At 46.7% G+C, this 27810-nt stretch overlaps 1 protein-coding gene across 11 annotated transcripts in view; it reads left to right on the top strand.

Moving 5' to 3' along the window:
* The window catches only part of TLN2 (talin 2), a 7472684-nt gene that overhangs the window by 4262343 nt on the left and 3182531 nt on the right, over window positions 1–27810 (top strand). For all 11 annotated transcript variants that reach the window (XM_069624483.1, XM_069624482.1, XM_069624486.1 and 8 more), the window contains one exon: window positions 25484–25650. In XM_069624483.1, coding sequence (XP_069480584.1) covers window positions 25484–25650 — 167 coding nt within the window. The remainder of the gene's footprint in view (window positions 1–25483; window positions 25651–27810) is intronic.

Here is a 27810-nt window from a genome sequence, read left to right as displayed (position 1 = left end):
AACATCGGCAAAATGGGTGGCAGCCTATTCTTCATGCCCTTCCCTGGGCATCTTCTGGGAAGTTCTGGCCATCATGATGTTTTCAACGCCAGTACTGCCCAGTTTTTGAGGCAGGGCTCGGATGCATGGGTAAAAACATCCCACAAGCCCTCCTTCCCAATATATTCTATGTTTCCCAGGAGGTTCACCCTCAAGCTGGGAACAAGCCTGTAACGTGAGGCCATCCAAGATGGGCATTCACGTTGGCCCTTTTTAAACTCTGCCCTGAAAGTACAACCTTCGGCAAGCAAGCTTTGCAGTTCAGGATGGTCATGGGGGTTGAGAATATTCAGGCATCCACTCTTCCTTGTCTGGTTCAGGGGCTTGGCCAACTGCATCCACCTCAGTGGTAGGTGAGTTGGGGGAATATTTTCTTTTTTTTTTTTCTTTACTCTCTTAGTCTTGGGTTTCCCTTTTGGCTTTGGCTCATCCTTGGACTTGACCAGCGCAGCCTTGATCCGAGACCTAGTTTAGGGTGGTTCTGCTGTATCTCCCTCAAGACTTAAGTCTCTGAGATTATTTCCCAGCAGAACTCTCTCAGGGACTGAACACTCACAGGTATCCTAACTACTCCACCATTCACAGCTAGAGTTACAGGCATAACTGAGAACTGGAGAGGGGTCAATCGGCCAGCGTGGTGGGCATCAGAGGGGCTCTAGCTAGCTCCTCTGGGTTTACCAGTGTAGAATACACCACAGTTCTGGTGGCCCCAGTCTCCCTAAAGGCAGAGGTGGCAACACCATTTACCATGACACTATCCTTAAATAATGCTTTGTGTTTGTCAGCGATGGAAGCATATGCCTGTGCTACTCTAGGTTCCCAGGATTCCAGGTAAACTAAGACTACTTCTGATCCTATCGCACATGGTAAGGAATCAGAAGAGAAGGATGCCCTTGTGAGTACTTCTTCCTCATCATGAGCAATGGCCAGATTCAGAGAGTGGACCCCCAAGGCGTTGATCTTACATCTGGGGTCCCCCTTAATAAGGTCACTTTCTCCACAAGGCACACAAGATCCACTGGATCTTGGGACATAGGGAGGCTTAGAGTAACCAGAGTTGTTCTTGGGATGATTAGTTCCACTACCCTGTACATGGTCATGTGACTTACCCTTTTAAAACTTTGTATGACCCTCTTGGGAGGAGGATTTTTCAGATGACCCACCCTCTTTTTCTTTGTGCTTCTTTGTGTCCAAGCATAACCAAATGAATCATGCCCTCAAAAGGGGTGACAGTATAACCTTTCACCCAACCAGTCAAGTTTTGATTAAAGATTCAGTAACATATATGACCCAAGTACTACCTTCTCTTTTCTTGTACTCCCTTAGTCTTCTCAAGTATTGGGCAGGAGTCTTCACAAACAGGGTTTGCTTCAATTTTGCAAATCTGTTCTGTCAGCCTTTCACATTTCCACAATGGCACTGCAGCCAGAGTGGGGTAGTTGAATGAACAACCATGCAATTTTGTCAGCATCTACTACTTCTTGCACTTCACATGCACACTCAAACCCAGTCATCCAGTCCAGGATGTCATGTTTATCATCATACACACTGAGTAGATCTTTAGGAAACCTAGGATGTGTCGAGGGCCAGAACCATTCCAAGACCCTATGGAGGAGCTGCTGGCAGCTTGAAGCTTCGCAATCTCCAACTGATGTACCCTATCTTTCTGTTCCTTCACCTTTTCTATCTCCAGCTTAGCCATGCTGAACTCAAGTTCTTTCTCTCTTAAGCCTAAGCCTTTGTCTCTTGAGTTCCGACACAGCCTCGGTCTCAGAGGAAACAGATGACGCATTGGATCGAACATCATCCTCCTCATCCTCTCTCTCTATGATGGCAGCAACAGACATATCATTACTGTTGCCGGGAGCAGCCCCAGCACCTTCTGCACTATCATAGGAGGGAAGAGGTAGAATTATACTTTCCTGCCAATCTACAATCTTCTGGATCAATTCAGTTTTTGTGCCAGAGGTAGTTATGCCTCTCTCAGCTCTCAGCACACAGTCGCCTTAACATTTCTGATCTGGAAGGACCTAAAGTAATAGCAGTGACTGTGTCAATGTGTTAAGTCAGGCAGGTGGTTTAGAATTACTAGCGTGTCCTACACGCGGCTGCATGCCTCATGATATGATATGATATGATATGATATTTTATTTATATCGCGCTCATACACAGGTGTTTCAGAGCGCGACCAGGCAAATGGAGGGGAACAGTGGAGAGAACAAACACAACAATCTTACTAGGCCCAGTGACATTGAGAACGCACAAGTGCATGGGGAAGGGAAAAGGTGGAAAGTGCATGGGAGGGGGGAGAAATTGGAAAGTGCAGAGCATGAGATATGACAAGATAAATAATAAGTAAAATAAATAAATAAATACAGTGATCAGAAACAGTGGTAGTGCAGCCTGTGCGGGCCAAGTGCAAGATAAGTCAGATAGGGAGTATCTGATCAGTGCAGACAAAGAGTGGGGGCCTGTATGGGTACAGATACAGGAGTGCAAGGGGTGGCCAGGGGGCAGTGCAGGAGGGTGACAAGGTGAGCAGGTACCTGGGCCCGAAGGGCAGACAGTGGCCAGGTGCAGCATTGCTGAGAGAGAAAGCAGATCAGCAGGGGAGAAGAGGGGGAAAAGCAGAGGCGAAGTGGAAGGTCTTGTGGAGCTTCCGGAACCGTAGGTGGTTCTCCTCAAGTTTCAAGGTAGCAGGTAGGCAGTTCCAGAGGGAGGCCCCCGTAGAAGACAAAGATCTACCACCAGCTTGTTTCTTTGAGAAACGATTGACCCTGAGGGAGTTGGAGGTAGAGGAGCAAAGGGCTCTAGAGGGGGGGTATTTACAGAGGGATAGTTGAAGGTAATTTGGACCCAGGCCCCAGAAAGCCTTGTGGACAATGCAAAGGGTTTTAAATGTAATCCTTGCAACCACAGGGAGCCAATGAAGGGATTTCAGAGCTGGAAAGATCCCAGGGCTTGAGGCCAAGGACAAGTCTTGCAGTCCTGTTCTGGATTAGTTGTAAAGGGCGGAGAGTGGAGGCAGGTAGATTTAGAAAGAGGCTGTTACAGTGGTCCAACCTAGAGAGAATCAGAGCTTGGGAGACAAGGAGCTTCTGAGGGAAGGAGAGGAAAGGAAGAGTGCCTTTAAGGAGGTGCAGTAAGAAGTTAGACTTTTTGGAGACATCAGAGATGTGTGCGGAGAAGGAAAGTGTCGACCCCAAGGTTCTTAGCTTCGCTGGTAGGGGCAGGTGGAGGGCCAAGGGAGGCCGGCCAGAGAGTGAGGGGAAAGGATGGAGGGGGTGTACCAATGAGGAGGATCTCAGTCTTGTTGGCGTTTAAACAAAGATCATTTGCGGTACACCAGTTTTGAATGGCGATTAGGCAGTCAGAGATGAGGGAAGGAGAGGAGGTGGCCGAGGGTAGCCTGAAAATTAGTTGGGTGTCGTCAGCATAGCACTGAAAATTTGAGCAGAAAATGGAAATGCAGTAGGCGAGTTGCAAGATATTGATTGAAAAGCCAGGGTGAGAGGGTAGACCCCTGTGGAACACCGCAGGTAGAGAGGGAGATAGAGGATAGGAAGGGCCCAAGTTGTACCTGGGAGGGTCAATCAGAGAGAAAAGAGGTCAGCCAGGCCAGAGCCTGATCAGTGATACCCAGGTTGTCACGGACACGATTTAGCAGGGTGGTATGGTTGACCGTGTCAAAAGCAGAGGAGAGATCAAGTAGGATGAGTACAGAGGGAATGTTAGAGTCAAGGTTGGAGAGCAGGACTTCACAGATGTTCAGGAGAGCAGTTTCTGTACTTCCGGCAGCTCTGAAACCAGATTGGTGGTCATGAGAGAGCCAACTGAGTCAGAGTGAAGGTGAAGCTGAGACATGGCAAGCTTTTCCAGGAGCTTTCCCAAAAAGGGAGTAATGGAAATTGAGCAATAGTTAGCCGGACAAGAGGGATCAGTTGTGGGATTCTTGAGGAGAGGATGCACAAGGGAGTGCTTCAGAGGGGAGGGTCTACAAGGGTCATCAAGGGTCTACGCAGATACAACCACATCTCCCCAGCCTCATCGGCCTTCACTGGCTCCCACTGCACGCACAAATCACCTTCAAATGCTGCTGCATCATCTATAAGGCAGTCTCCCTCAAGTCACCCAGCTACCTTGCAGAGAAACTCTGCATCTCTGGTGGACAGCACACCACCAGAAGCCAGAGCATATGCAGACTTGAAATCTGCCACTGCAAAAAGGAAAGAACCAGAAAACAAGATTTCTCTGCCTACACCCTAAGTCTGTGAAACCTCTTTCCTGTCGGTAACAGACTCCCCCCCCCCACGACCCTGCAATTCAGAAAAGAACTTGAGACCTACCTCCACTTGACTCGCTAGGTGCTGCCCACCATTCTCCTCCCTGCCAACCGTTACAGCTGTACCCCTCCTTTGTATCCTACCCAACGCTGTATATCTGTTCTGCTGTTACCGTTCAAAAGCGCTCTGTTATGCATCTGCAATATTGTACACCTCTGTAAAGCATTCCGTTATGTATCTGTATTGGTGTATACCTCTGTAAAGCGCTCTGTGGCTTCTCAAAGCTAGGTCTGTGCTCAATAAATAAAATAATAATAATAGCTAGCAAAAGACACTGGGGGTCATTCCGAGTAGGGCGGTAAGGTTTAACGGTCACCGGTAACGAGACCTGTGCCGTTAAACCCTTACCGCCCTATTCCGAGTTCCCTTTGCGGGTTGGTACTTAACGCCTGCTTTTAGCAGGCGTTAAAAAACGAACCAGCAAAGTGACTTTGAAGGTAATTACGGTACTGTAATTTACGGTACCGTAATTACCTCCTTCCCCATTCCCATTGAGCCCTATGGGGGCAAAAATGGGAATGGGGAAGGGCCCTGGTGAATGGGGAATTACCGGTCCCTCCAACCTTGGAATGGACCGGTAATTACTCCATTCACTAGGCCGGATTTGGGACGAGTTGGGAGGCAACCATGGAGCTAACCGCTCCATGGTTACCTCCAAACTCGGAATGAGGGCCACTGTATTACTGTGTAACTGTAATGCAGGTACTACACCAGTGTGCAACACAAAAGTACCTCAGATCTTATCCTCACTGCTGTACACCAATTTGTTAGAATAGATTTCTATACTCTGGACTGATGGATAGATGTTTAGGAGGCCACCCTTGTTAGTGAAACAGGGGACACTTCTGGGAAAATAACCAAACCAATTCACGGTAGCTTGGAGAGCAGTCAACGCTAAATCCCAAGGGGAGTGAGTGTGATTAGCGGTCTTCAGTGAGCACTGTAACAAACTCATGGTGGCAACAGTAAAGACAGACACAAGTGATCACAGTTCAAGGGTGTTTATTAAACTGTAAATGCAGGGTGGAAAAACACCTAACCTAAATCTAAGATGGGAGCAAGTGTCGACCATCAAATGAAAAATAAGACAGTCCTAGTTGCGTTGTGTCAAAAAATAAAAGGCCTTTACTAAGAAAAACCTATTGGTAATCCGTATGCTAAATACAAAAGACGTGTAGGATAACATTCTTAAGAAAGAAGTATTCACAAAATAATAAGTCAGGATGTGATTGCCAGGGTTCTCTATTCAACCACGTTTTGAGCACGGGACAAGGTGGATTTCCTGAGCACAGCACACACTCGAGCTTTCCCAGTTCTGCATCAGCTATCCGTCTCTTCGATGGAAAAGTCTCTGGCCTTCGAGGTCTGAAGTTCTCAGCAAACAAACACAAAGTTTGGTTCCTCCAATACTTTGGGTGATGGCTTCACCCCTTGGTTCCCCTCTTCTGGGCGTCGACCCCTCACAAGTTGCATTCAATAAATCAACTAAACAGTTACTTTCTTAATAAACGTTGAATGATGACTTTTCAGCCCTGGATCTCCCTTGACCGGGCTCGGACCCCAAATGACAAGGACAGTTCACTTCTCTTTATCTTGCAATTCTTCTTGTTTTCATGAATCTTAATGTCTTTTTAAACAGTACCGCAGGATTCACTGCTGTATGTCGGCCTCCCTCCGCTGGATTCGCTCTGGCCATCTCTTCAGAACATTTCACTGCAGACACCCCTTAGTAGGGTTCCCTTCTGCCAACACACTGTTCATATGGACTTCAGGCTTTGGCCCTTTTCTTTAGCATCCCTGCGCTGCCTTCACTCTTGCCAACTTCTACGATATACAGTTCACTTCACCAAGCAGGATTCATTTCCCTTTCGCTTCTCAATCATCTGTTGGTCAAAGACTTTCGACGGTAGAGAGGATTTTGCAAGACCCCTGTATGACCCCTTTGACCTCCTTTTCGCCTTCTTCCAAGGCCTTCTGGTTATCGTACTTTCAACAACTGGGTAATCGCCAGAGTTCCCTAAGTGTGAGCACCTACGTGGTGCCTGACTCCTCTGCTGCTGGTTTTCCCCTACCCAGGTGATCCTCCCTCGCTCCTCCACCACCAGGGTTGGGATCTGGGAGCGTCAGCCCTTCCCTGGCCACCTGAATAAGGGATTCTTGAGGTTTACCTCAGAGAATACCCTCAGGTTTCTCACAGCACACACACAGTGAAACACCAAGAATTACTATGAGACAGAAGCATACGAAAATATACTATTCATTAGGCTCAAGTATAAACACAAATAAATAATGAAAAGCAATAGCAAAATACCACACAAGCAACACACGTACAATCTATATAAATAAAAATGTAAATGTTGTTTGCTCAAAATCTTAAATCTCAAAAGTTCTTCACCGATGGCTTTGAAATTTTGACACAACGTTGCATTTGAGTAGGCGCATGTTTTTATATACCTACTATACATAGGTGTCACACCTGTGACAAGTAAAACATGCTTTTTCTGAAACACGGCACCATCTGCTGGACGTAAAAGCAACACACGCTATACTGAACATTTTACTGCAAAACAGCGCCATCGGTTGGACGTAAAAGCAACGCACGCTATTTTACGATTCCAGTTCAATGTTTCTGATTTAGAATGGCTCAAATATGTGCCGAGGAAGCAGCAGAGCGACGTGCAGCCAGACTTTAGGATGCACGGTTGCAAGCATGGCGATCGTGTTCTGCAGGTTCAGATCTGCTTCGTTCTCAACAGAATGAACGCGACAGGCTGAGAGTGGCTGAAAGACGTCAATGAGAAACAGCAGATCAGAGTCAAAGCCGACTCCGTGTCAGAAATCACACAATTACAATCCCCTTGCATTCCGGTACAACCCAGCTGATGATTATAGTTTGAGCCGGCATATTCTCATCGGCACCATGACTGAAGTGTGTCCTTATTGCAAGGCTCTGAAATTTAATGGAGAAACTAAAGGAATGTGTTGCGCCGCCGTGAAAATTAAACTGCCTCAACTTGGAGAACTGCCAGAGCCATTAAGAAATACCCACAAGCATTGTCAAATTAAACATATTACAAACGTGCGCTTTCTCTTTTCTTTCTTTTCCATTTAACCAGTCTGAGCCATAGCAACGCGTGGCCGGGGACAGCTAGTGTATAATATATACAATAACTGGAGTCAATGCAATCAAGTTAATAACTCTGCCAATACATGCAAAGGAAAGGGCAAATAACTTACAGAGCACAGACAAACTTAGAAGTTGAAAGCCCTAACTTTATAAGTCCAGCTCTACAATGAATGGAGCCTTGTGCTCAGTGTTCAATGCGCAAGTAAAAAGTGCTCAGTTGTGCGTACAATTCACAAAGTCCCCTTTTAGAGAACTGGAAAAGTTGGGGACAGAATTCTGAATGGTGAAAACAGGTTTCAACAGTCAGGGGAGGACCTGCTGCGATGAACCAAGCTATTCTCAACTTTCGGAGGACTTGAGGAAGCAGAGGCTACCCAAGCCAAAGGGAGGACCACAAAGGATCCTCTGTGCGTAAAACGGTATGGATGAACAAGAGGCCACTGGTAAGTGGTTTCTGTACTCACAGCCCTTAGCTCGGTTTCGGTCAAAACTTGGCAGGTCTGGAAGGGGTCATCAGAGGTTCGATTTTCGCGTCCTCGGTTCGGCTTCAAAGTGCACAGGCAGTGCGGGTGCAGATGCAGGTCGGGTTTGCAGCAGGAGCTGTATTTCTCGATTCCATTGAATAACAAAGGAAACACTGGTGCAGCTGGTCGCAGGGCACAAGAAGGAACGCGGGATAACCGCCTTCAGCGTCACACAGTGACACAGGGGCACCCAACGCTCATGATCTGACAAAGCCTTCTCTCTGGCGGGCCAAAGCAGCTGGGACAATGAACTTTGATGAAAAGATGCTGTACAGAGCAAGTTAGAATTCCGCCTGGTTTTTATTCAAAACTTGACACAGTAATGCTCCTGCACAGTGACTATGGTTTGAGCTGGACAGTCCATTGGATGGCCCAGGGACACTTCTGAATAGGCTCTTTTGCAGGGCAAACACGTGGCGTTGAGTGTGATTGCTCCCACCACTCCAAAGGTTGGAAGTACCTTTGCAGGACTTCTGAGATGGAGTGCAAAGCAGGGCTCTACCGGTACAACAGCAGGCTTAGGGTGCCATCCTTCTTCAGCGCAGTTCTGGATAGTCCTTGCATCTGCTCGGCTCTTCTGAATACTTGGCTCCATCTACAGGCCAATTAGGACCTGTTGCTGATCTGCTGGTCTGAGTTTAGGACCCATCCCATATCTAAAAGTCTGGCGAGTGCTATCAACCGGTCAGCCAATGAGGAGATCTTCCCCACTTATGCACACCAGCAATGGTCTAATCAGGTCCCACTGTGGCTCTCATGCTATCATGTACACCAGACATCCTGGCACCAGTAGTGTGGATTGGGACCAGACTGTCTCAGCCCACTTCCTGGGTACCCACACATGTGACCTGCGGTAGCCCGTGAAAGAAGCAGCTTTTATGGGCAACTGCATGCCCAAATAAGGAAGTCCCAGGTCACAAATACCAGGGGGAAGGCCAAAGGACAAAATGGCCAAAGGAACAGACAAAGGACCTTGTGGCACAGCCATGATGAACACTAGCCACAGTCAGGATCCAAACGCAGTAAGCGTGGCATGGGTCAGTAAAAAGTTGTAAAAATACAAGAACAAGCCTCTGCTGCCACCAGTCTGTTCCTAGGCACCAGAAAATCCTTACGGGATGACTAGCGCCAGGAATCACAAGGACCCCATTGCTCGGTACAGTAATGTACTTTGAACAGTGATAAAATGTTACCAAAAGTGGCAATCCAGTCGAAAGACAAAGAGAAACAAAGTTTCTCAGTACCGACAGCCTGAAGAATGTGTCAGTTTCCCCGTAACGATGAGCGAAAGCCCAGTGGAGTGCAGCTGAGGGCTGTGCTCCACTGGCAAAAGTCAGGACAGGACACAAAGCAAAAAGTTTAGGGGGGTTCCATAAATGGAGGAAAAGTGGCATTCAGAGAAATCTTTCCTAAAACAAGGGAACAGATTAATGGGGTATCGAAGAGATTATGGCAGTTATCAAAGACCTCACCGGGGACAGAGCGCCTGGCCTAGACAGGCGGGCTGCTGAATTCGATGCAGAGTTTGGGGTGATACTGGCCCTCACCTACTGCATGTATGAGAAGAGGCATTAGCCTGCTCCATCCTTCCAGAGTCGCTTCGAGAAGCCACCATTACGATCCTCCTAAAACCGGTAAACGAGCGTGGGTCATATATACCACTACCATAAATGAATATAGACCACAACATTTTTGTTAAGATTATAGCTAATAGGCTCCTTCCCCTGATGCCGCACTTGGTTCATGCCGATCAGGCAGGATTTATTCCGCAAAGGTCTAATGCACTTAATGTGTGCTGTTTGTTTAACACCATATCCCGCATGTCCCCTGGTGCCTCTGCCATGGCGGTTACACAAGACGTGCAGAAGGCCTTCGACATGGTGTCGTGGGAGTATCTGTTTCTCATCCCAGAAAAATGCGGGCTTGGGGCAAATATGATTGGTTATATTAAGCTTCTTTACATGCGACCCATGGCTAGGGTACTTGTCAAATCCCAATTGTCCAAACCGCTTCTCCTGGGGAGGGGAACGCGCCAAGGTTGCCCTCTTTCCTAATTGCTGTTTGCTCTAGTTATTGAGCCCATGGCTGATATGATCAGGGAGCGCCACGGGAGGAGGGGAATCAGGCTTGCACGACCGGCAGAGATTGTCTTCCAATACTCAGAGGACATTTTACTGTACATCTGAGATTTGCATATTAATTTGGACCCAATAATGCAGGACATCATGGAATTTGGGGCACATTCGGGATTCACGATTAATTACACCAAATCTGAGATATTTCCCCTGACCGATAAAACGGCTAGGCCACAAGGAGTCTATCCTCTTAAATAGACACCTGGCAGCATCAAATATTTGGGAGTCTGGCTAGCTAGGGGCAAAGAGTCCCTCCTCCACTGAACTATGCAGATCATTAGAAATACGTGTTGGACAAAGTAACCAGATGGAGGAATGTTTCACTTTCTTTGGTGGGCAGAGTGCTGGTGAAAATCATCCTTTTGTCTAAACTATTGTATTTATTCACCAACGTGCCGCTATGGCCAGAAAAAGAGTTCTTCACCGCACTTCATCGATCCCTCTCCAGTTCCTTTGGCACGCAGATGAAGTCCGGAAAAAATTGGCAGAGTTGGCACAGCCGTATGACAGGGGAGGGTTTGCTGCACCCCATTTCGAGAACAATTGACTCACTGCCCTAGCGCAATTTGAATCTTACTGGTATAGGGGAGAGGGAACCCTACTGCACGTTCGGCCCAAGTGCCTGGCGGCTGATAAGATTGACACCAGAACCCTCCTTACCACTGCATACATGGATAACTGCCCATTTGATCCAGTGCACACCACTCTTGGGGCATGGCAGAGAATATTTTGCAAGGCAGGCATAGCCCACCCTTACTACAAATGGCTCACGCTGTGGCGGTTCCCTGGACAGGAACCCACGTGGGACAGCTGGCTCCGCTTCTCAAGGGAAAAACTGGGGTATCGGGCCGTGGGAGACCTGTTTTCAGTGGAGATGTTTCTCACCATGCAGACCTGGAAACAGGGACACACAGGCACTACGGCTGAAATCCTGCAATATTATAGACTCCAGGCAGCGTTATTCCAACTTTAGGAGGGCTCACCTATTGAAGCTCCAGAGGACAAGCTCCTAGCATATATCTCCAACTCCTGGGGATGCCGTAGAATACTTGCCACACTCTATGGGTTGATTGCAGATAAATCAGTTAGGCAGACACCCTCTGCTAAGCAAAAATAGGTACAGGTCGATATGTCCGATGAACAGTAGGCCCGGATGTGCTCGCTGACCAAGACTGTGTTGCTAAATTCTAGATTTAAACTCATCCAGTACAAGATACTACATAGATTACATTACACCCCCAGCAGGTTTAAGAAAATCTATCTAGAGACTGAAGGCAGATTCCCTGATGCCACAAGAAGGAGGCGGATCATCTGCACATGTTGTGGTGCTGCTGTAAACAACAGGGGTTTTGGATGCATGTGGTAGACACCGTATCGCAAATCGAGAGTTGCACACTGCCATATTCGCCCATGAGTGTTTTGTTCGGAGTGTGGGAAAATGTCCCAGAGCTGAGAATTAGATGCTTCCTTTAATATGGGGTGCATTGTTGCTAAGCGTTGTGTACTAAGAAGGTGGAAAGATGCAGTGTCACGACTTGGCAGGGACTGGATTTCCGACATGATTTGGGTTGAGAACTGTGAAAACCTTTATATCGCCACGCTCCCTGACCAAAGGACATATGGTATGAATATCGGGTCTACTTGACCAGCCTCCAGTCTATTGTTAATGATTCTTAAGGGTCGATTTGGGTGGGAATGGGACTCGACATGATTTTATATCTATGTGGGGCACACAGATTCACAAATGCTGTTCTATGCTGTTGCTGCCATACGTCCTGTAAAAGCATGAGCCTCAAGGTCTTTCTTCATGTACGAAATGACTACTACTTATTTGCTGTTAATTTTGTGTCCGCCAAGAATAAAGTTTTTTAAATAAAATAATCCTGTCCAGTGTAATCATTTCACCTTCCCCGTGTCTTGTAAGACAAGGAAATAATATAATTTTGTCATTTATCCTAATCAAGAGGACGTCAAAGCTGACAAGACTAAACGAACATTAGCTAATTTAGAAGAAATTATTAAATGAATGTGAGCACAAGTGAACAGAAAAGAAGGTTAGCAAATAATTCTTCACCATGGTGGAAATCAACTGTGCACGAGGAAGCATATGTCTCTTTTACGTTGGTGCATTCAGTTCAGGTAGGGTCATATTAATAAAGGGCCCACTTAAAGAACCTTAGCTCTCTTGATCCAAAATATATTATGAGTTGTTGTTAAAATCACAAAAGAAGGGACACTGACACTTTAATTCATATTTTATGATTTTTATAAAGGCGCTATGCATTCTGAACTGGGTAGTCAGCAACCATGACTATTGCTTAGTAAAACGGCAGAGCATCTAGAGCCTATGACTTGCTGGTGTAGAAAAGACATATTATGCTGTGCAGTTTTGATGCAAGACCCTGTTCAGAATGAGCCTATGCCCTATATAGCGAGAGTAGAACCTCGGGCATCAAGGCGAGGCTCTGCCTCAGTCCAAGCACAGCAGTGATTGCATACGGTTTGGTGGTCACCGGCCAGCTAATGCATGTACATACATAGCTTAAAGCAAAGAACATGTGTCGTGCTTAGGATTGGTGGCGTGTAAACTGGAAATGAGGCTCTGCTAATGTGTAGTGCTCAAGGTTACATGATGTTCTGTTAGGAGGAAGTATGATGTTCAAATGTAACTAAGTGAATGTATCACATCAATGTATGATTTTCAATGTCTCAAGCCCTATGAAAAGTCTCTGAATGTGCATGCAGGATCTTAATTTTTCAGGATGTGGACGATCGTTTTTTCCTTTGCAGCTGCAGAGGATCCACCAGGTACACCCTGCTACCCAGAACAGAGTTTTGGATATTGATTTTGCTTTAACACTCCTATATATGTTTTCAAAAGACCCGTGGGCAGCATTCATAACTTTTGATTCCTTGCATTATGCAGTTTTTGAGGGGTTTGTTTAACTCATTCCCTTGTATCCATTTGTGATGAGACTTCACGGGACTTGAAGCTACCTGGTCTCTTCAGTTCTGATGGCGGCTCCTTTTGAGCTTACATTCTTGTCCTCTGAAACTCCCTATTATAAAGATATTCTTTCTAACAGCTATGAATTCTTTGTGCCCTGTGAGTGTGCAACAATTTTGTGGACACTATTTTCCTCGTTTTTGCCAAAGGAAACTGTAACCTTGAAATTGAGAATTTTTTTGTTCCCTGACGTAGTGCCAAAGATTACATTGTTTTAGTGCTGCTCAGAGAAGTACTCAGAAGTCCCACTTCATATAAGTCCTTTAATTTTAAAGAATGGAATAAACATTATTAGCATTTCAAATATTGCATTACAAACCATTGTGAAACCTCTCCTCCAAGGCCAGCCCCCCATAATTACATTCCCACTGCCTGTCTCCATCCCACCCCAACCACCCCCTCAATCTCCCTCCCCCATGCAGTGAGCGCTAGTAGACTCCCAAAGTTACAAACCAGGGGGATCACCCCTTCTCTGGACAGTTTGAAGGCCCTCAGGCCTGCATTACAACCATTTCTCACGGCATTAGCCTATTAGATCTAAAACATTTGACCTTTTGACCAAATTGACCTTTTCTGAGTTGTCCAAATTGACCTTTTTTTGCATCCGGTCCAAATTGACCTTTTTCTTTTAGGTCAAATAGGCTAATACCTACTTACCTGAACATGAGGTGCAGGGGTGTCCTCCGCTCCTCATGTTCATGTAAGTGGGTCAAAAGGGGGCTGCAGGGGTGTCCCCAGCATCCTTAACAATGGAGGTCAATTTGGTCAAAAGGTCAAATTTTTTTAGGTCAAATTGCCACAGGCAATTTGCACAAGGTCAAACATACCCAAACCTTTCTCAGTGGGTCACATTTACCCTGTCAACTCCCAGAATGTCAAGGAGACCATGGCTTTGTCATAACCGATAAGACCATCACGAACCCCTCTCCTCGGGGCATATTCCCCACTTCCCCCTCATGTTCCATACTTCTCAAAAAAGGTAAGCCATTGTCCCTCAATGTTGGACTGGGACTCATCCAGAAGGTGCATGAGGTATTCCATATCGTATATTGCTCTGATCTTTGCCACCTATTCCCTTTCCATCGGCATGAGTGGATTTTTCCACCTTTGGACTAGGCAACATCTAGCAGCAACCAGCATGATCTGCAGCATTTGCCCCTCTTCCAGCTCCGTTTCCTCCTCCAGCCATAACCCAAAGAGGAGGGGCCATGATGAGAGCTCACTCTGGATCCCATCTACCTCTTTTATCCACGATAAAACTTCCCTCCAATATAGCTGTATTTCTGGGCAGCCCCACCACATATGAATATAGTCACCCTTTTCCCTGTGGCATTTCCAGCAATGAGGGTCCGTAACCTTTGCACATCCTGGCTATTCCGGCCGGGCAGATAATGCCATCTGTGTAACAGCTTCAAGGCTTGATGTCGGTTTTTTTAACGTTTTTTTTTTTTATTCCAATTGGTTTAGTCAAACCTTTACAAATTCAGATTTAAATTTCATAAAAAGAGGAAAAGGAAGAAAAAGATAAAGAAGTAGCAAGAATCTTATACCATTCAGAAACACACATTCCTCTAACTATGTACAACATATGTTAAAACAATAAAATACAAAATCAGATGAATACATTACATATATAACGGAATCGTTAAATCTGCCAATTACATAGCATAAAGAGAAAAAAAATCAAGTAAAAAAAGAAAACAGAACCTAAAATCCAGAGCTAAACCAGAAAAAAACCTATGTGCCAAATATTAAAATCCAACATAACAGACAAGACAACATTGAGCCATTTCTTGGTTAGCACATTACGATCAGTCTCAGTAATTTGAATCACATGATTTAAGTCATAATTTACATATATTCTGAAAAAATAACCCATACTGATAAGGGAATTATGAATGCCTCAGGTGATAGTCCCATCAAGAGGAGATAGACCTCAAAATCCTAGAACCCAGATAGCTTATTTAACAACTTAACAGCTCAGGATTTGCCTTTTCAGTCTAGGCAATATCAATGCCCTTGATGAAACCTGATTGAGCTAAACCCTCATGGGTATTTTGAATACTAAGACAATGTTTCCAGAGCATTAGACTACTTCATCCCAAATGATAGTCTCTCAATGTAACCAGAAATTAATCCCTTAGATCTTTCAGTGATTCACATTCCAGAACAAGATGTTTTATACATTGTGGTTTTAATTGACTGAACCTTCAACCACTTTCGTCTGAGAGTATTTGTTTCCTTCTGAGGAGAATATACTTAGTCGGTAAAATGTTCCATCTTACTCTTAGAAGCAGGCCACAATAATACCTATTGTGGAATTGGAGAAGGATTGAAGAGAGGGACCCTCGGCACTTAAGTTCATGAGCCAGATGGCTCAATGATTCACAAGAGTGGAAGGCATCTGTGGTCAAAATCCAATCATAATCCAATCGTAATCCAGCAACAGTCTTTTAGTTAACATCGGGTTGATGAGTAGAGTGTCCAAATTTGAGCCAATATTATGGAGGATTGTGTCACATTTGTTTTTAAGATCTAACAAACATGCAGTCAAGTTCACATTATTTCCCATCAGCTCATATAGGGTTTTAGGAGAAGGGGCCAAGATCTTAGCGTATAGTGACAATAAACGCCATTGCACTCTGGCCCGGAGTGATACACTGCCTATTTCATACCGAATTGCCGCTAGTTGGACAGCATTTGGTATGACGAGGATCCGTCTCCATATTCTTTCCTCAATGTTATCCAAAATGTTCACTATCGTGCCAGGCCACAATTATTGTTGGTTTTAGCGAGAACCTACCAAATTTGTGATCTATTTTCACAATCTGGGATTGCAGAAGTTTAGCCTTTTGTAGGCGTATCTCAAGCCATATACGATTTTTGATTGACCTACTTTAGGCGCTACCAACCCTTCATACATCAAGCTCTGCGCCACATCTGGCATGTATTGGTTGAAAAGCCAGGGGGCTAGCACACAACCCTGTCTAACCCCCCGGTGGGAACAGATTTGTTGTGAAACATCACCTTTCTGGCTTAGGCAAACCTGAATCCCAAAGTTCTCGTAGACTCCCTGAATAGGTTTCAGAAGGCCCTCTGGCAATCCCCATGATGCCAGTTTCTTCCATAATTTGCTGCGATCAACACAGTCAAATGCGGCCAACAGATCAATTGAGGCCATAAATGTATACCCCTTTACCCTCCTGCACGCATCTTCCTGTATACATTTAAGGGCCAACCCATTGATGTTCGTGGCATGGCCCTTACGGATGTCTGTATTGCAAGGAGATCGTAGAGCATGCCACCCTCCTGTACATCTGCACCCATAATGCATCATCAATCTCCTTCCCCAAATCATGACCCCATTTGACACTGGCCAGGAGTGGGTCCCTGGTTTCCGTCAATAGAATCAACCTGTACAACCCTGTAAAGAGCCCCTTGGAACCTCTCCTCGTTATTAGGAGCTACTTGAAAGCCTGTAAGTTCCCTCCTCAGATTTTCACCCCAACGGGTTTCCATCAGTGCCCCTTTCAGCTGCAGGTAGCGGAATGACAGCTTTGTTCGGTCCAATGTTAGCGCGATGAAGACACCACCATCCAACATTTGCCCCGCTCTACTCAGTCCTGCCTCATACCAGGGCTGGAATGCTAACAGTTCCTCAATCCCATCCCTAAGTGGTGGGGCCCAAATACAACTCAAAGGCGATGGCTACGTAGTTAGCCACCTATTCCCCCTCCTCCTTCTAAATGGTCCACAGAGCCTCCAAAACCAGGTGGTGTAGCACCCTTCATGGGATGCGAGATCTAGGCAGCCACAACCACTCACCTAGGGAGACCGGGGCCAGGATTGCTTTGTCCATCTGTACCCACTGTCTATCAGAGAGCGGGTCTAGGTGATCAACCAGGATCCTGAGCTGAGTTACCTTGTAGTAGGTCTCAAGATCCGGGAGGCCAACGCCCCCTTCCTCTTTTGATAAGATCAGCGTCCTATATGCTACCCTGTGTTTTGCCCCTGCCCAGAGGAATTTCAGCATAGCCGCCTACACTTAGGCAAGAAAAGGTGGCGGGATCACCACCGGGAGCATTTGGCATAGGAATAGAAATGTATGTAGCACCACCATCTTAATACAGTTTAAACGCACCATCCTCGATAGCCCCAACCTCGCCCATCTCTCTATATCCCTTTTCACTATCGTCCATAGCGGCAGGACGTTTCCAGGGAAAAGATCACCATAGTGGTGCATTACCTGTATCCCAGATAATGGAAAGAGTATTTGCGTACCTGAAACTGCAAACTCTCAATATATGCTTTCTCTGTCTCCGACAAGCCACCAATCTATCCAATTTGACTTTAAAATCGGATAGTTCCCCATATCCCGCCAGGCTCTCCAACAGGCAGGGGACAGATCGCTCCGGTTTGGTGATATATAGGAGGGCATCGTCCAAAAAAGATGCTAACCTTGCACTTGAGTCCCCCTAGCAAGACTCCCCTTATTTCCTCTTTTTCCTTAATCACTGCTGCCCATTGCTCCATTACCAATGCATAAAGCAGTACAGAGAGTGGGCATCTCTGTCGCGTACCCTGCTGTAGCGGGAAAGCCTGTGACACACTCCCATTGAATACCACCCTGGCCGTCGGACTAGAGTATAGAGCCACCATCCATCCCTTCCTTTTCGGGACCATCCCTTCTCGGCATTCAACGCCAGCAGCAGCACCCCCTCCTCCCTCACCTGCGGAGCATTAAAAACATGGAGTGACTTTTGCATGTTGCCAGCCCCCTGCCTGTGTATTACAAAGCCCGCCTGATCTGGATGAATTAATTTGACAGACAGGATTCTGAACGGCACGCCAAGTACTCTAGCAAAAATGTTTGCGTCCAAGTTGAGCAGGGAGATTGGCCTATACAAGCCACACTCTGCCATATCTTTCCCCTGCTTCGGGATAGCCACTATTAAAGCCCAGAGAAACATTGGCAGCATCGTGCCCTCCCCACAATAGAGTTAAATAACTTTGCCTGGGGTGTCGCCAATAGGGATTAATAATGTTTGTGAATGTCTGCGGTAAAACCGTCCTGCCACGGGCCTTGCGGATTTTGTCGTTGGATCGCCTGCAACACCTTTTCTTATGTTACCTCCCCTTCAAGGTCCTCCCTCTCCACCCCAGAAAGCTTAGGGAGTTGTCGAGCGGCAAGATAATCCTGCATCTCCTCTACTACCACCTCCACCGGGTTGGTGTATAGCTCCCGATAGTAACCTGCGAACTGGGCCGCAATATCATCCCCTTTATCCACCATACCTCTGTCAGTGCTGCGCACACCAATCACTCTTCTCTCCAACCATCAGTCCCTTACCCTGTTTGCCAGAAACACTCCTGACATGTCTCTGCATTCGTAATACCTGTGTCCTGTAAACCTTAGCCTTTTTACCACCTCCTCTATCAGTGCCATGTGTTTCTCCTGCCCTTTGTTCCGCATCTCAACCAGAATGTGTTCCCTATCAACGCCCTGTTGAGCCAGTTTGGTATGCAGTGCCGCTAACTCTCCACAGAGCCTGGCCTCAATCGGCCCCCTCTCCCTCTTCTTTCGAAACCCTTCAGCAATGAGAAGTCCCCTAAATGTAGCCTTGCCCAGGAAATCCCAGAATCCTTGGTCCCTCAATAAGGTGTCGTTACATCTCCAGTGGAATTGCCGCTGAGGCTTTGGTACCCTCCCATCACCATCTCGTGGTCTGACCAGGTGAGCACCTCAATTTTGGGTGCCCGCACCTCTTGTTCCCGGTCTAGCAGGAATAGCAGCAGGTCAATCCTAGTATAGATCTGGAGTGACAGGGAGAAAAATGTGTAACCCCCTGGTCCTGGAAAGTGACTCTGCCAGACATCAGCTCAATAAAAGTCCTGCAGGAGATTCCGGAAAGCGATGTTTTCTCGACTCGCCACTCTTGGCCCTTGCCGCTTTGCCGACCACTAATCTAGCGCAGGCCCGCGGCCACGTGGAAGTCTCCCCCCAAAATTGTGGCACCCTCTTCCCAGCCTCCCAGCATCTCAAATATCTGGCACAGAAACCCCAACTGTCCCATGTTGGACGCGTATAGGGTAGTGAATGTGATTTGCGTTCACTCATAAAATCCCTTTATCCCCAGGAACCGGCCCCAAAACCCCCTCTTGATCTGGGGACCTCCGTCAACCTAAAGGTTTTCCTTAGTAGGATACCCATTGCTTCCTTTTTGCGGTCCCTGAGGGAAGCCCAGAAGTTCATGCAAATATCTTTACCCTTTATTTCAGATTCCGCCCCCTGCTTGCAGTGTGTCTCCTGCAAAAAGAGGATCGCCAATTGCTGCTTGCAGAACATGTTGCTGGTCAGTGATCTCTTATTTGGAGAGTTTAGTCCCTTGACATTCAGGGTGGCTATCTTCACCTCAGCCATACCCCTTCCTCACCTTTCGCCAATTGCCCTTCTCATGTCTCCAATGGTACCTCATCCGTCCCGTCCACCAAACCTACTACATGGATTTCCTCCCTTCCCCACCCCATTCCTCCACCCATTCCCATCTGAGGCGTCCGACTATGCATCCTGGCTATACTGGCCTCGATAGTCGAACCTCCAGGGATGTCAACCCTGACCTGATTACCCTGTTTAGTATCCCCCTCTTCTCCCTCAACCCCTTGCTCCCACCGGGGGTCTGGAGCTAAAAGGCTTTCTGTCTCTCCAACCCAAATCAGCTATCCCCAGATCCGACTTTCAAACTTGTTGACCATATCACTGAGGTATTGGTCTCTACTCCATCCCCGTTGGATACCCTGGATACCCCTTGACCTGTGATGTCCCACTATCCCGCCTCCAGCTCACACCTCTTTTGGGGGCCTTGCTGGGTCTTCCCTTCCTCCCACCAATTCACCGGCCTCTCCCTTTTTACCAAACACGCATCCTGTAAAGCTCAGAACAATAACAACGAGGGAACGGTCCTCCCAAACTCAATCGTTCTGCACTTCCCACGCTCTCCCACCCCCATTACCTCCCATAGTACCAACAAATATGTCCAACCGAATACCAGGCACGAGGTCCATTGACCCCCCCATAACACATGTAACATTTCGGCCTTTGGCCTGGTCCTTCGTCCCCTCTTCATGTAGCCTCCTTTACTGGGGAGGGGGTATTACGTTTCTGAAATGTCCTGGCCCCTGCCAATTTGCACCTTCTGTTCTCTGCCTGTGGGCCCCAGAGCTCTCGCCCTTCCACTGGGCCTTCTCGTCCGTGGCAGTCCTGGTGGGGCCCTGTAAGGTCTTCTGTGGCCCGTTTAATGTCCTTCTCCGAGACCAAATGATATCTCTCTCATCCGCATTCAAATAGGATTGCAAAAGGGTACCCCCACCTATATCGCACCCCCTTCTCCTGAAGCCACCTAGTAAGGGGGCCACACTTCTTGGTCTCCATAGTCAATAGTCCCCATTTGCCTTGCCTTCTCCTGGATCTCGGCCTTGTCACAGTAGTAGTGCATCCTGGCCAGTACCAAGCTGAGGGTTCCATGTCATTTCATAGCGGGATGTTTTTTCGCGGGTCGATTTTTTTTGGGGGGTTTTTTTGTTTTTGTTTTCAAAAAAATGAGATGTTTTTTTTTCGGAAAAAATTTCGCTGTAAAAAAGCCCACGAAAAAACATCCTGCAACGAAAGGACGTCATACCAAGATGAGCCCCTTGTTCCTTCACCCGCACGATACACCTGGTCCAAGGCCACTCGTTCACCTTCTTTTGACCATAGGAGTATCCCAATGATCGCCTGGATTTTCCTCTCCAGACCAGCCATTGATTTCCCCCTCCTTCTCTTTTAGGCCAAAGAAACAGAGGTTTTTGTGCCTCTTTCTGTTTTCCATGTGGTCCATTTTCAGGCCTATTTCCTCCTCGTTCTGCTCAATTTCCCAGAGACGGACCTCTACCTGTGATTCCATCACCCCTGAGGAGGCTTGGTTTGCCTCAACCCCGGTCACTCGCTCCTCCAAAGTGTCCACCTTCTCTGCCAGATTTGCTACTTTAGCCCAAATGTCATTTTGCATTCCCGAAATTTCTTCCGGAATCATTTGAATATCACTTTTGATGGTGCAAATCTCTGCCGAGCTGGGGTACTCCCCTCCGTCTCCCTCAGCCTCCTCCATGTCGCCACCACCGGGTTATTGAAATTTCGTCAGCACCACTTTCCAGCTCATCCGCCTGAACTCCTAACCACTCCAGTCCATGGGGTTCCCCAGCCCCTCCACTGTACTATCTGTGCTGGGTATCAGAACTCGCAGTCTTGGGCTCGCACTCCTACTGCTTCACACCGGTGGACTATTCTACACCTCAGGCCACTACGATCTATTCTCTGGGTCCCGCTGCTCTGCTCCCTTTCCAACCAGTCCAGTGTCTTCAAAACACCAGAACTTGTATCACCACTTGGAGTAGGGCCACCTCCATCTAGGGTTTACAGTGCCTACTTCAGTGACTCCACTTGGCAAGTTCAAAAACACAGTGTGCTGTGGCCCTTAAAGTCCTGCAGAACATTTAGGCCTCACTGAGTGTGGGAAAGGGCCAATGCACCCAGCCGTGCCCTCCACCTTGCACTGTACCGGGTACTGGGTGTGCACCTCTGGGGTCTTCTTCTGGCTTCCCGTGGTATCTTCCTGCCTCTTCCAGCCCAGCACCAGCCCCTGGGGTTTTGCAGGGTCCCCTACTGTGTTGCAGCCCCACCTTCCTCACCTCTTCTCTCCTATAGGGAGGGGGAGCCCTCACAACCCGCTCCTCCTGCAAGCACTGCAACGTCTACTGTGGTGCTGGGGGTCCTTCCATCTCCTCATGCAGGGACGCTGCAAGCCCAGGTCTCGGGGCTGCTCCGACTCCTCGCTCTGAGTCCTTGCCTGCTTCCTGGGGGGGTCGCAGGGTGTCCGGATCCACTCCTGGTTGTCTCACACCTCCAGTTATGGCCCTGTGGGGTCCTCTGCTCACCAACTGGGGCACTGGATTGTCCCATGGCAGGCCCCACCATGGCTCTTCCCTGATGTGGTTCGTAGCGTCTCAGCACCAATGGCCCAGCATTGGCCTCCCACCAACTCATCAATTTTTCTGATACTGGTTACAAGATGGCTACCTTGTAGAAGTGAGGTCAGTGATGAATATGGCTGATAGGTATAGGTGGGCTTTGTGCCTGGATGGGTTTAAAATTAGGTAATAAGATAGGTGGGGTAGTTAAAGCAGTTATCCAGGATGGGTAGCTAACATAATGCTATAAGTGTAAGATATGACTACAATATCATCGTGGGCTACCATTGAAATGGGAAATAAGAGAGGTGGGTCAGTTTAGTGGGGTGCATTGATTGCTGTCACCCCAAGACCGCTCCACACTACTGAATGATGGCCGCTGGCTTCTTGCTTCCCTGGCTGACACCGGCAGACACGATCTGGAGCTGCTTCTGTTGGTGCTGCCCTTTGCCTTGGGGCCCTTAGCCGAGGGGGCTGCAATGGGCAGTGGGGCTGCCCTAGGGGCAAGGATAATGAGGTTGGTTGCCAATTGGTGGGGGGGGGGTTCTATGGGGAAGGAAAGATCAGGAAGGAAAAGGCCAGAGGAGGGGAAGAAAGCGTGCGAGAGAAAGCACAGAAATAAATGGAAAAGAAAGCGTAAGAAAACAGAAAAAAAAGGCTAAAACAGGGTTTGGGGGGTGGGGGGGAGCAGAGAAGGGAATCAAACTCACCTGAACTCCCAGGGCTGGTCAATGGAATGAGGCTGCTCTGGCTTCCTGCATCTCCCACCATTCCTGGAGAAGGGTTATTATGCCCCTCTGACTGTCACACTTACTTTAGTTACATTTCAAAATTCCCTTCCAAAGAGAAGGGGGAAAAAAGGTACAATATGAATGTATAAACATCCTACAAATCAGGATGCAAGTTCAGTTTGCCTAAAGTATCAATTATTATACGTCAAATAATCAAGAGAGAAAGGAGAACTATTCTAAATTCGCAATCCGCATATTCCATAACCACATTTTTAGCTGTCTCCATCCATAACCCTTAAATGTGCCTAATAAAGGCCCTACTTCTGCAGCATTAGATTCTAAGGAAAGCCTATTTCAAATTCTCTAAACCAATATTGCACAATCAGGGGCGCTACATCTTTCCAATAGTTAGCAATCTTTGTCCCGGCTTTTGTAATGGCCTTAAAGAGGTCGGTGGAAGACCACAAAGTAACTAATAACTGCATTTCTAGAAATTACTATACTGCCCCAATATTGATCCTTCAAAAATGAAAGAATTGTAGATCATTTAATAGAAGTGATAATATTCAATCAAGGACAAAAAACGTATATCTGCTGCTAAATCTCCACATCTAGAGACTCTACTCGTTTTTGGGCCTTTCTCTGTGATCTGGAATAGGTGGATGCACAGAATCGACTTCCCATGCACATGTATGCGCGTGTTGTTTGGATCGCCACAGATACGCTGAGTGTCTTTGTCGCTGGGGAATGTCTACATACCTATGGAGTATCTCCGAATACGAGATTTCCAGTAACTCAAGGCTACAGTTAGCAGAATGGGTGAAGGCAGGGGAAAAGCCCAGAGGCCATTTTCTACACTTTTTCCTCATCTACATCTGAATAAGTGCCTGGTGCTGACTTTTTTCTTTTTCTTTTTTTTCAAATAAAAAGCCTTATTATAATCCTGGAGGTAGCTGTGCCTGTAAAACAGGCATGGCTGCCACCGGAGTTACATTTTTTCCGGCACCCGCGAATGGGCAATTACCGGGTCATGCCGAGTTTGTCGGACCCGGTAATTGCCCATTCGTGCATGCCGCTAATAAGGGACTCCCCATTCCCATTCGGCCCCATAGGGCTCAATGGGAATGGGGGGGCCGGAAGCACTGGGACAGTTAATAACGGTACTGGTGCTACCATCATGTTCTGCTCGCGGGTGCCGGTCCGCCCGCCAGGTCAGACCTGGGAGGCAGATGGGCACCCGCGAGCAGGACTTGTAGTATGGCGGTGCGGTAGCAATGGTGCCGATAATTTACTGACACCGTTGTTACCGTACCGCCAGAGATATAATGAGGCCCCTTCAGTTTACTTGGTATCAAGTAAGGTTGAGGCTGAGAGCAGACAGATTTATATGTAATGGTACCCACCGTTCAGAGGCAACAACTGTGAAAGACGTATTCCATGCATTACTTGATTGTGTACAGTATGAAAAATTGTGGGTATTATGAGGAACTATATAAAGCATTAAAATAGAATAAAAACAGCTACAATTCTGAAAAGGTGCTCCTATTCCTTTTTAGCTTGCTAAACGATTTAGTAAGAGCAACATATATGTGTTATATGAAATCTCACCCTTCGCAAACTCTAGTCCTTCAACTTGCCACAGGACTTCCAGAATCATAGTGCAGGCCTTTGTGATCTCGTACATCGATGGGGGAAATGCCGTCCTGACTGGGCTCTCTGCTGCTCACTTGGCTCCCCTAAAAACAGTCCACCATCCTGTAGCAAGTCTTATTAAAGGTGTGTAGAAATGTGACAGAATCACCCCGTCCTACGCAAATTGCATTGTCTTCCTCTCCAAGCAGGGTACTATTCAAAACTGCATGTATCATTTACAAAACAATCACGCATAGCACACCGGAGTACCTTGTGGCTAGGCTCCACATATCTGGTGGAACGTGCTCTTCAGGCAGCAAATCGACCAACCAACTCGAATCACAACTCGCACGCAAACCGAAGACCTGTAAACGATCATTCTATTGTCTCAACCTTTTAACTCGATCCCGGTATTTGATCGGAATACCCCCCATAATTCCCCGATTTGCAAATTTCTCGAAACATATCCTTTCCAACCAAGGACTAAAACCACTGGATGTACAGACTGGCTCACAGACATAACCTCACAGTGCTGCGCTACTATTAAAAGAAACAAGCCCATAAGCTGGCTAGCCACACCCTGTACAGAGCTCTGCTGCTCTCGAGCAAGATCTGGGCTTTAAGCCATGAAAATAAAAATACACTACAGATACACCAACTCTTCAAACTAGATGCATTTGGATTCTGTTAAACTGAATGTATGTGGGGAAAGTGAGCCTTGATCGTCAAAGATCTACCTTTAATAGATGATGTTGTGGACAGGGTTCAATCACCGCAATTTTCTAAAATATGGTTGAAATAGGCCCCAAAGTTCACTTTAACAGACAGCTGCAACAACCTCTACTATGTAGATTGCATGTTACCCTATAACCATAAAAATGCCCAATGATAAAATCGACCTTACAAATTGCTGGTACAAATATATTTTCCTTTCACTTTCAGGTTTCTTTAGTGTTGTCTGCCCTTCAAGCTGGGAACAAAGGCACACAGGCTTGCATAACTGCAGGAAGCGCTGTGTCTGGGATCATTGCTGATTTGGACACCACCATCATGTTTGCAACAGCTGGAACTCTCAATGCAGAGAACAACGAATCATTTGTAGACCACAGGTAAGACTCCATAAATACAGGGTGTTGGAGATCTTTCAGTAGTACTGGATGGGTGTAATGTTTGTTTATGTATTAGTGGTATTAGGCATGTATGTGTGTATAGGGCTGTTTGGCTTGTGCAGGGACCGTAAATGAGCACTGCAACCCAAATTGCATCTGGGCATGCATGGCCACTTGTCTCAAAATGGAGGTGCCTTTGTATTAACAAACAGCCTTTCATTCCTGAAACAAGGTGTTAGATCACTTTAACCACTTGCTTTATCATAAATACTAAAGTCAACACATGTTTTGTCATTTGAGGTGTGCTTTGAATGTTAATTGTGTCCCTTTTCACTGTTCATTCCTGTGTCTAAGTGGCCAGTGCGCATCAAAATTATTTTGAATAGTGATCCCACTTCAAGGATAAAAGTCAGTGGCAATTTATACTAGAGCTTTGATTTATGCAGTTTGACGTGACAGGGCTGTCCCCACTCCAACTTGCTTTTTGCATTAGCCGTGGAACCGTTGCTAGATGGGAGATAACTAATCTTGAAGTGGAAGACTTACAGTTTGGCCAGTCTGAATTCAAATTAGTTAGTCATTTTCCCAATTATATTTTATTGACCTGACCAAATCCGACTACATCCATTGCAAGTAAAACCCTCCTCATTGAATTACATGACGATAAGGCAAATTCTGGCATTAAGATCAATTTCACAGTCAGAAGTTTTGGAATTATCCATTCCCCCAACTATGAAAGCTGCAACGGAGTAGTTGTTAGCATTTAAACGAGAAAAGAACTGGGTACACTGCCTGGGTTTTAATCACAGCCTGCATATTTCAGATTTCTATTAAGCAATTACCATGGCCTATTTACCCAGATATGCTACATATGGCAGGCTGGAGGAAATAAACTATTTCCTGGTTTACTAGGATCCAAGCCATTAAAATGACCATCTTACCTCACCACCTATATTTGTTTTCAGGCTCTTTCAACACCTAGACGAGATCTGCAGCAATAAGAAAATATTATTACATACTTCATATGAGCCAGGAAGAATGTCAGACTCTAGAAAATGATACTTCGACCATGATAAAATAGAGAACCTCTTCAGTGGCCTGGGCCAATACATTCTATGAAGCAGCACAGTTGTGTATGTAAGGGGAATGGTGTAAGGTAGATTAAACTAAACAATGGTGATGTCTAGACACAGGTGTTAGTTGAACTCCATTGGGAGGGGCTCTCAGGCTCCCTAGATAGTCATGTTTGTGCTTTCTATATCCGAACCCCATAACTAAATGAGTGCTGGAAGTTTGGGTTAACTTGTTATTAACTTGGGACTACTTTAGATTCACTCAGCCGTGATCCCTTTATAAGAAAACCCAGATGTTACTGTAGCCTCACACCACAGAGCTTTTTAATCAAATCATAATGTGTCAAGGCCAAGGACTTGTTCATGTTGGTCCAGGTATTTCTCATGCTATGTCTGAAACTAGTACTTGCCAGTCACCTCGTATTTTTCGCAGGACCTGCATGCAACCTGGCAAGGACCCGAAACTAGCCTGGAACGAGCATCAAACAAGAAAGGCAGCCAGAGATGGACCTGGTTTTCAGCAGACCTGCCTCCAACAAATCCAATTGGCAGAGAGGGAAACTGATTTTTCTATCCTGCGGTACCAGTGCAGAATACTTGGAGCAACGCCGCCACCGGAGTGAGCACTCACAACACCCGACCGGCTCCCTTAACCAACAGGGATCAGAACAAAAGACAGAACAACCCTTAGCCCTGAGGCTTACTGGAGCACGCCTAGGAACGGGGCCTGGAAACACAAACCAGAACATGGGCCTTCTTAGACCAACCGTCTCAGTACAAAGCAAGCCCGCAGGGAGAAAATGGGCTTGGCTTAGTCCCTTTTGTTTAACTTCCTGTAGCACATACTTTCCCAGGGTGGAGTAGATGAGGCCTGATTGGCCAGGGAAAGTCAACCAATCCCAGCAGGAGTAGAGTAATTTAAACCAGGAACAGGAAGCAGGAGGTGTGTGTTGTTTGGGTGAGGTCACAAGCAGGCGGAAGGAAGGAGCAAGGGTTGTGCATAAAAGTATTAGAGTAGGTGAGGCATTGGCTTAGGAGTGATAGTGGTTCTGCGCAGTATAAGTGTGTGCGTGTGTGTACTTATGAG

Source organism: Ambystoma mexicanum, chromosome 11 (assembly GCF_040938575.1).
Source record: "Ambystoma mexicanum isolate Mex_15411 chromosome 11, UKY_AmexF1_1, whole genome shotgun sequence".
NCBI classification, from domain to species: Eukaryota; Metazoa; Chordata; class Amphibia; order Caudata; family Ambystomatidae; genus Ambystoma; species Ambystoma mexicanum.
The sequence above is the reverse complement of the archived record's forward strand: the minus strand, read 5'-3'. Positions and strand labels throughout refer to the sequence as shown.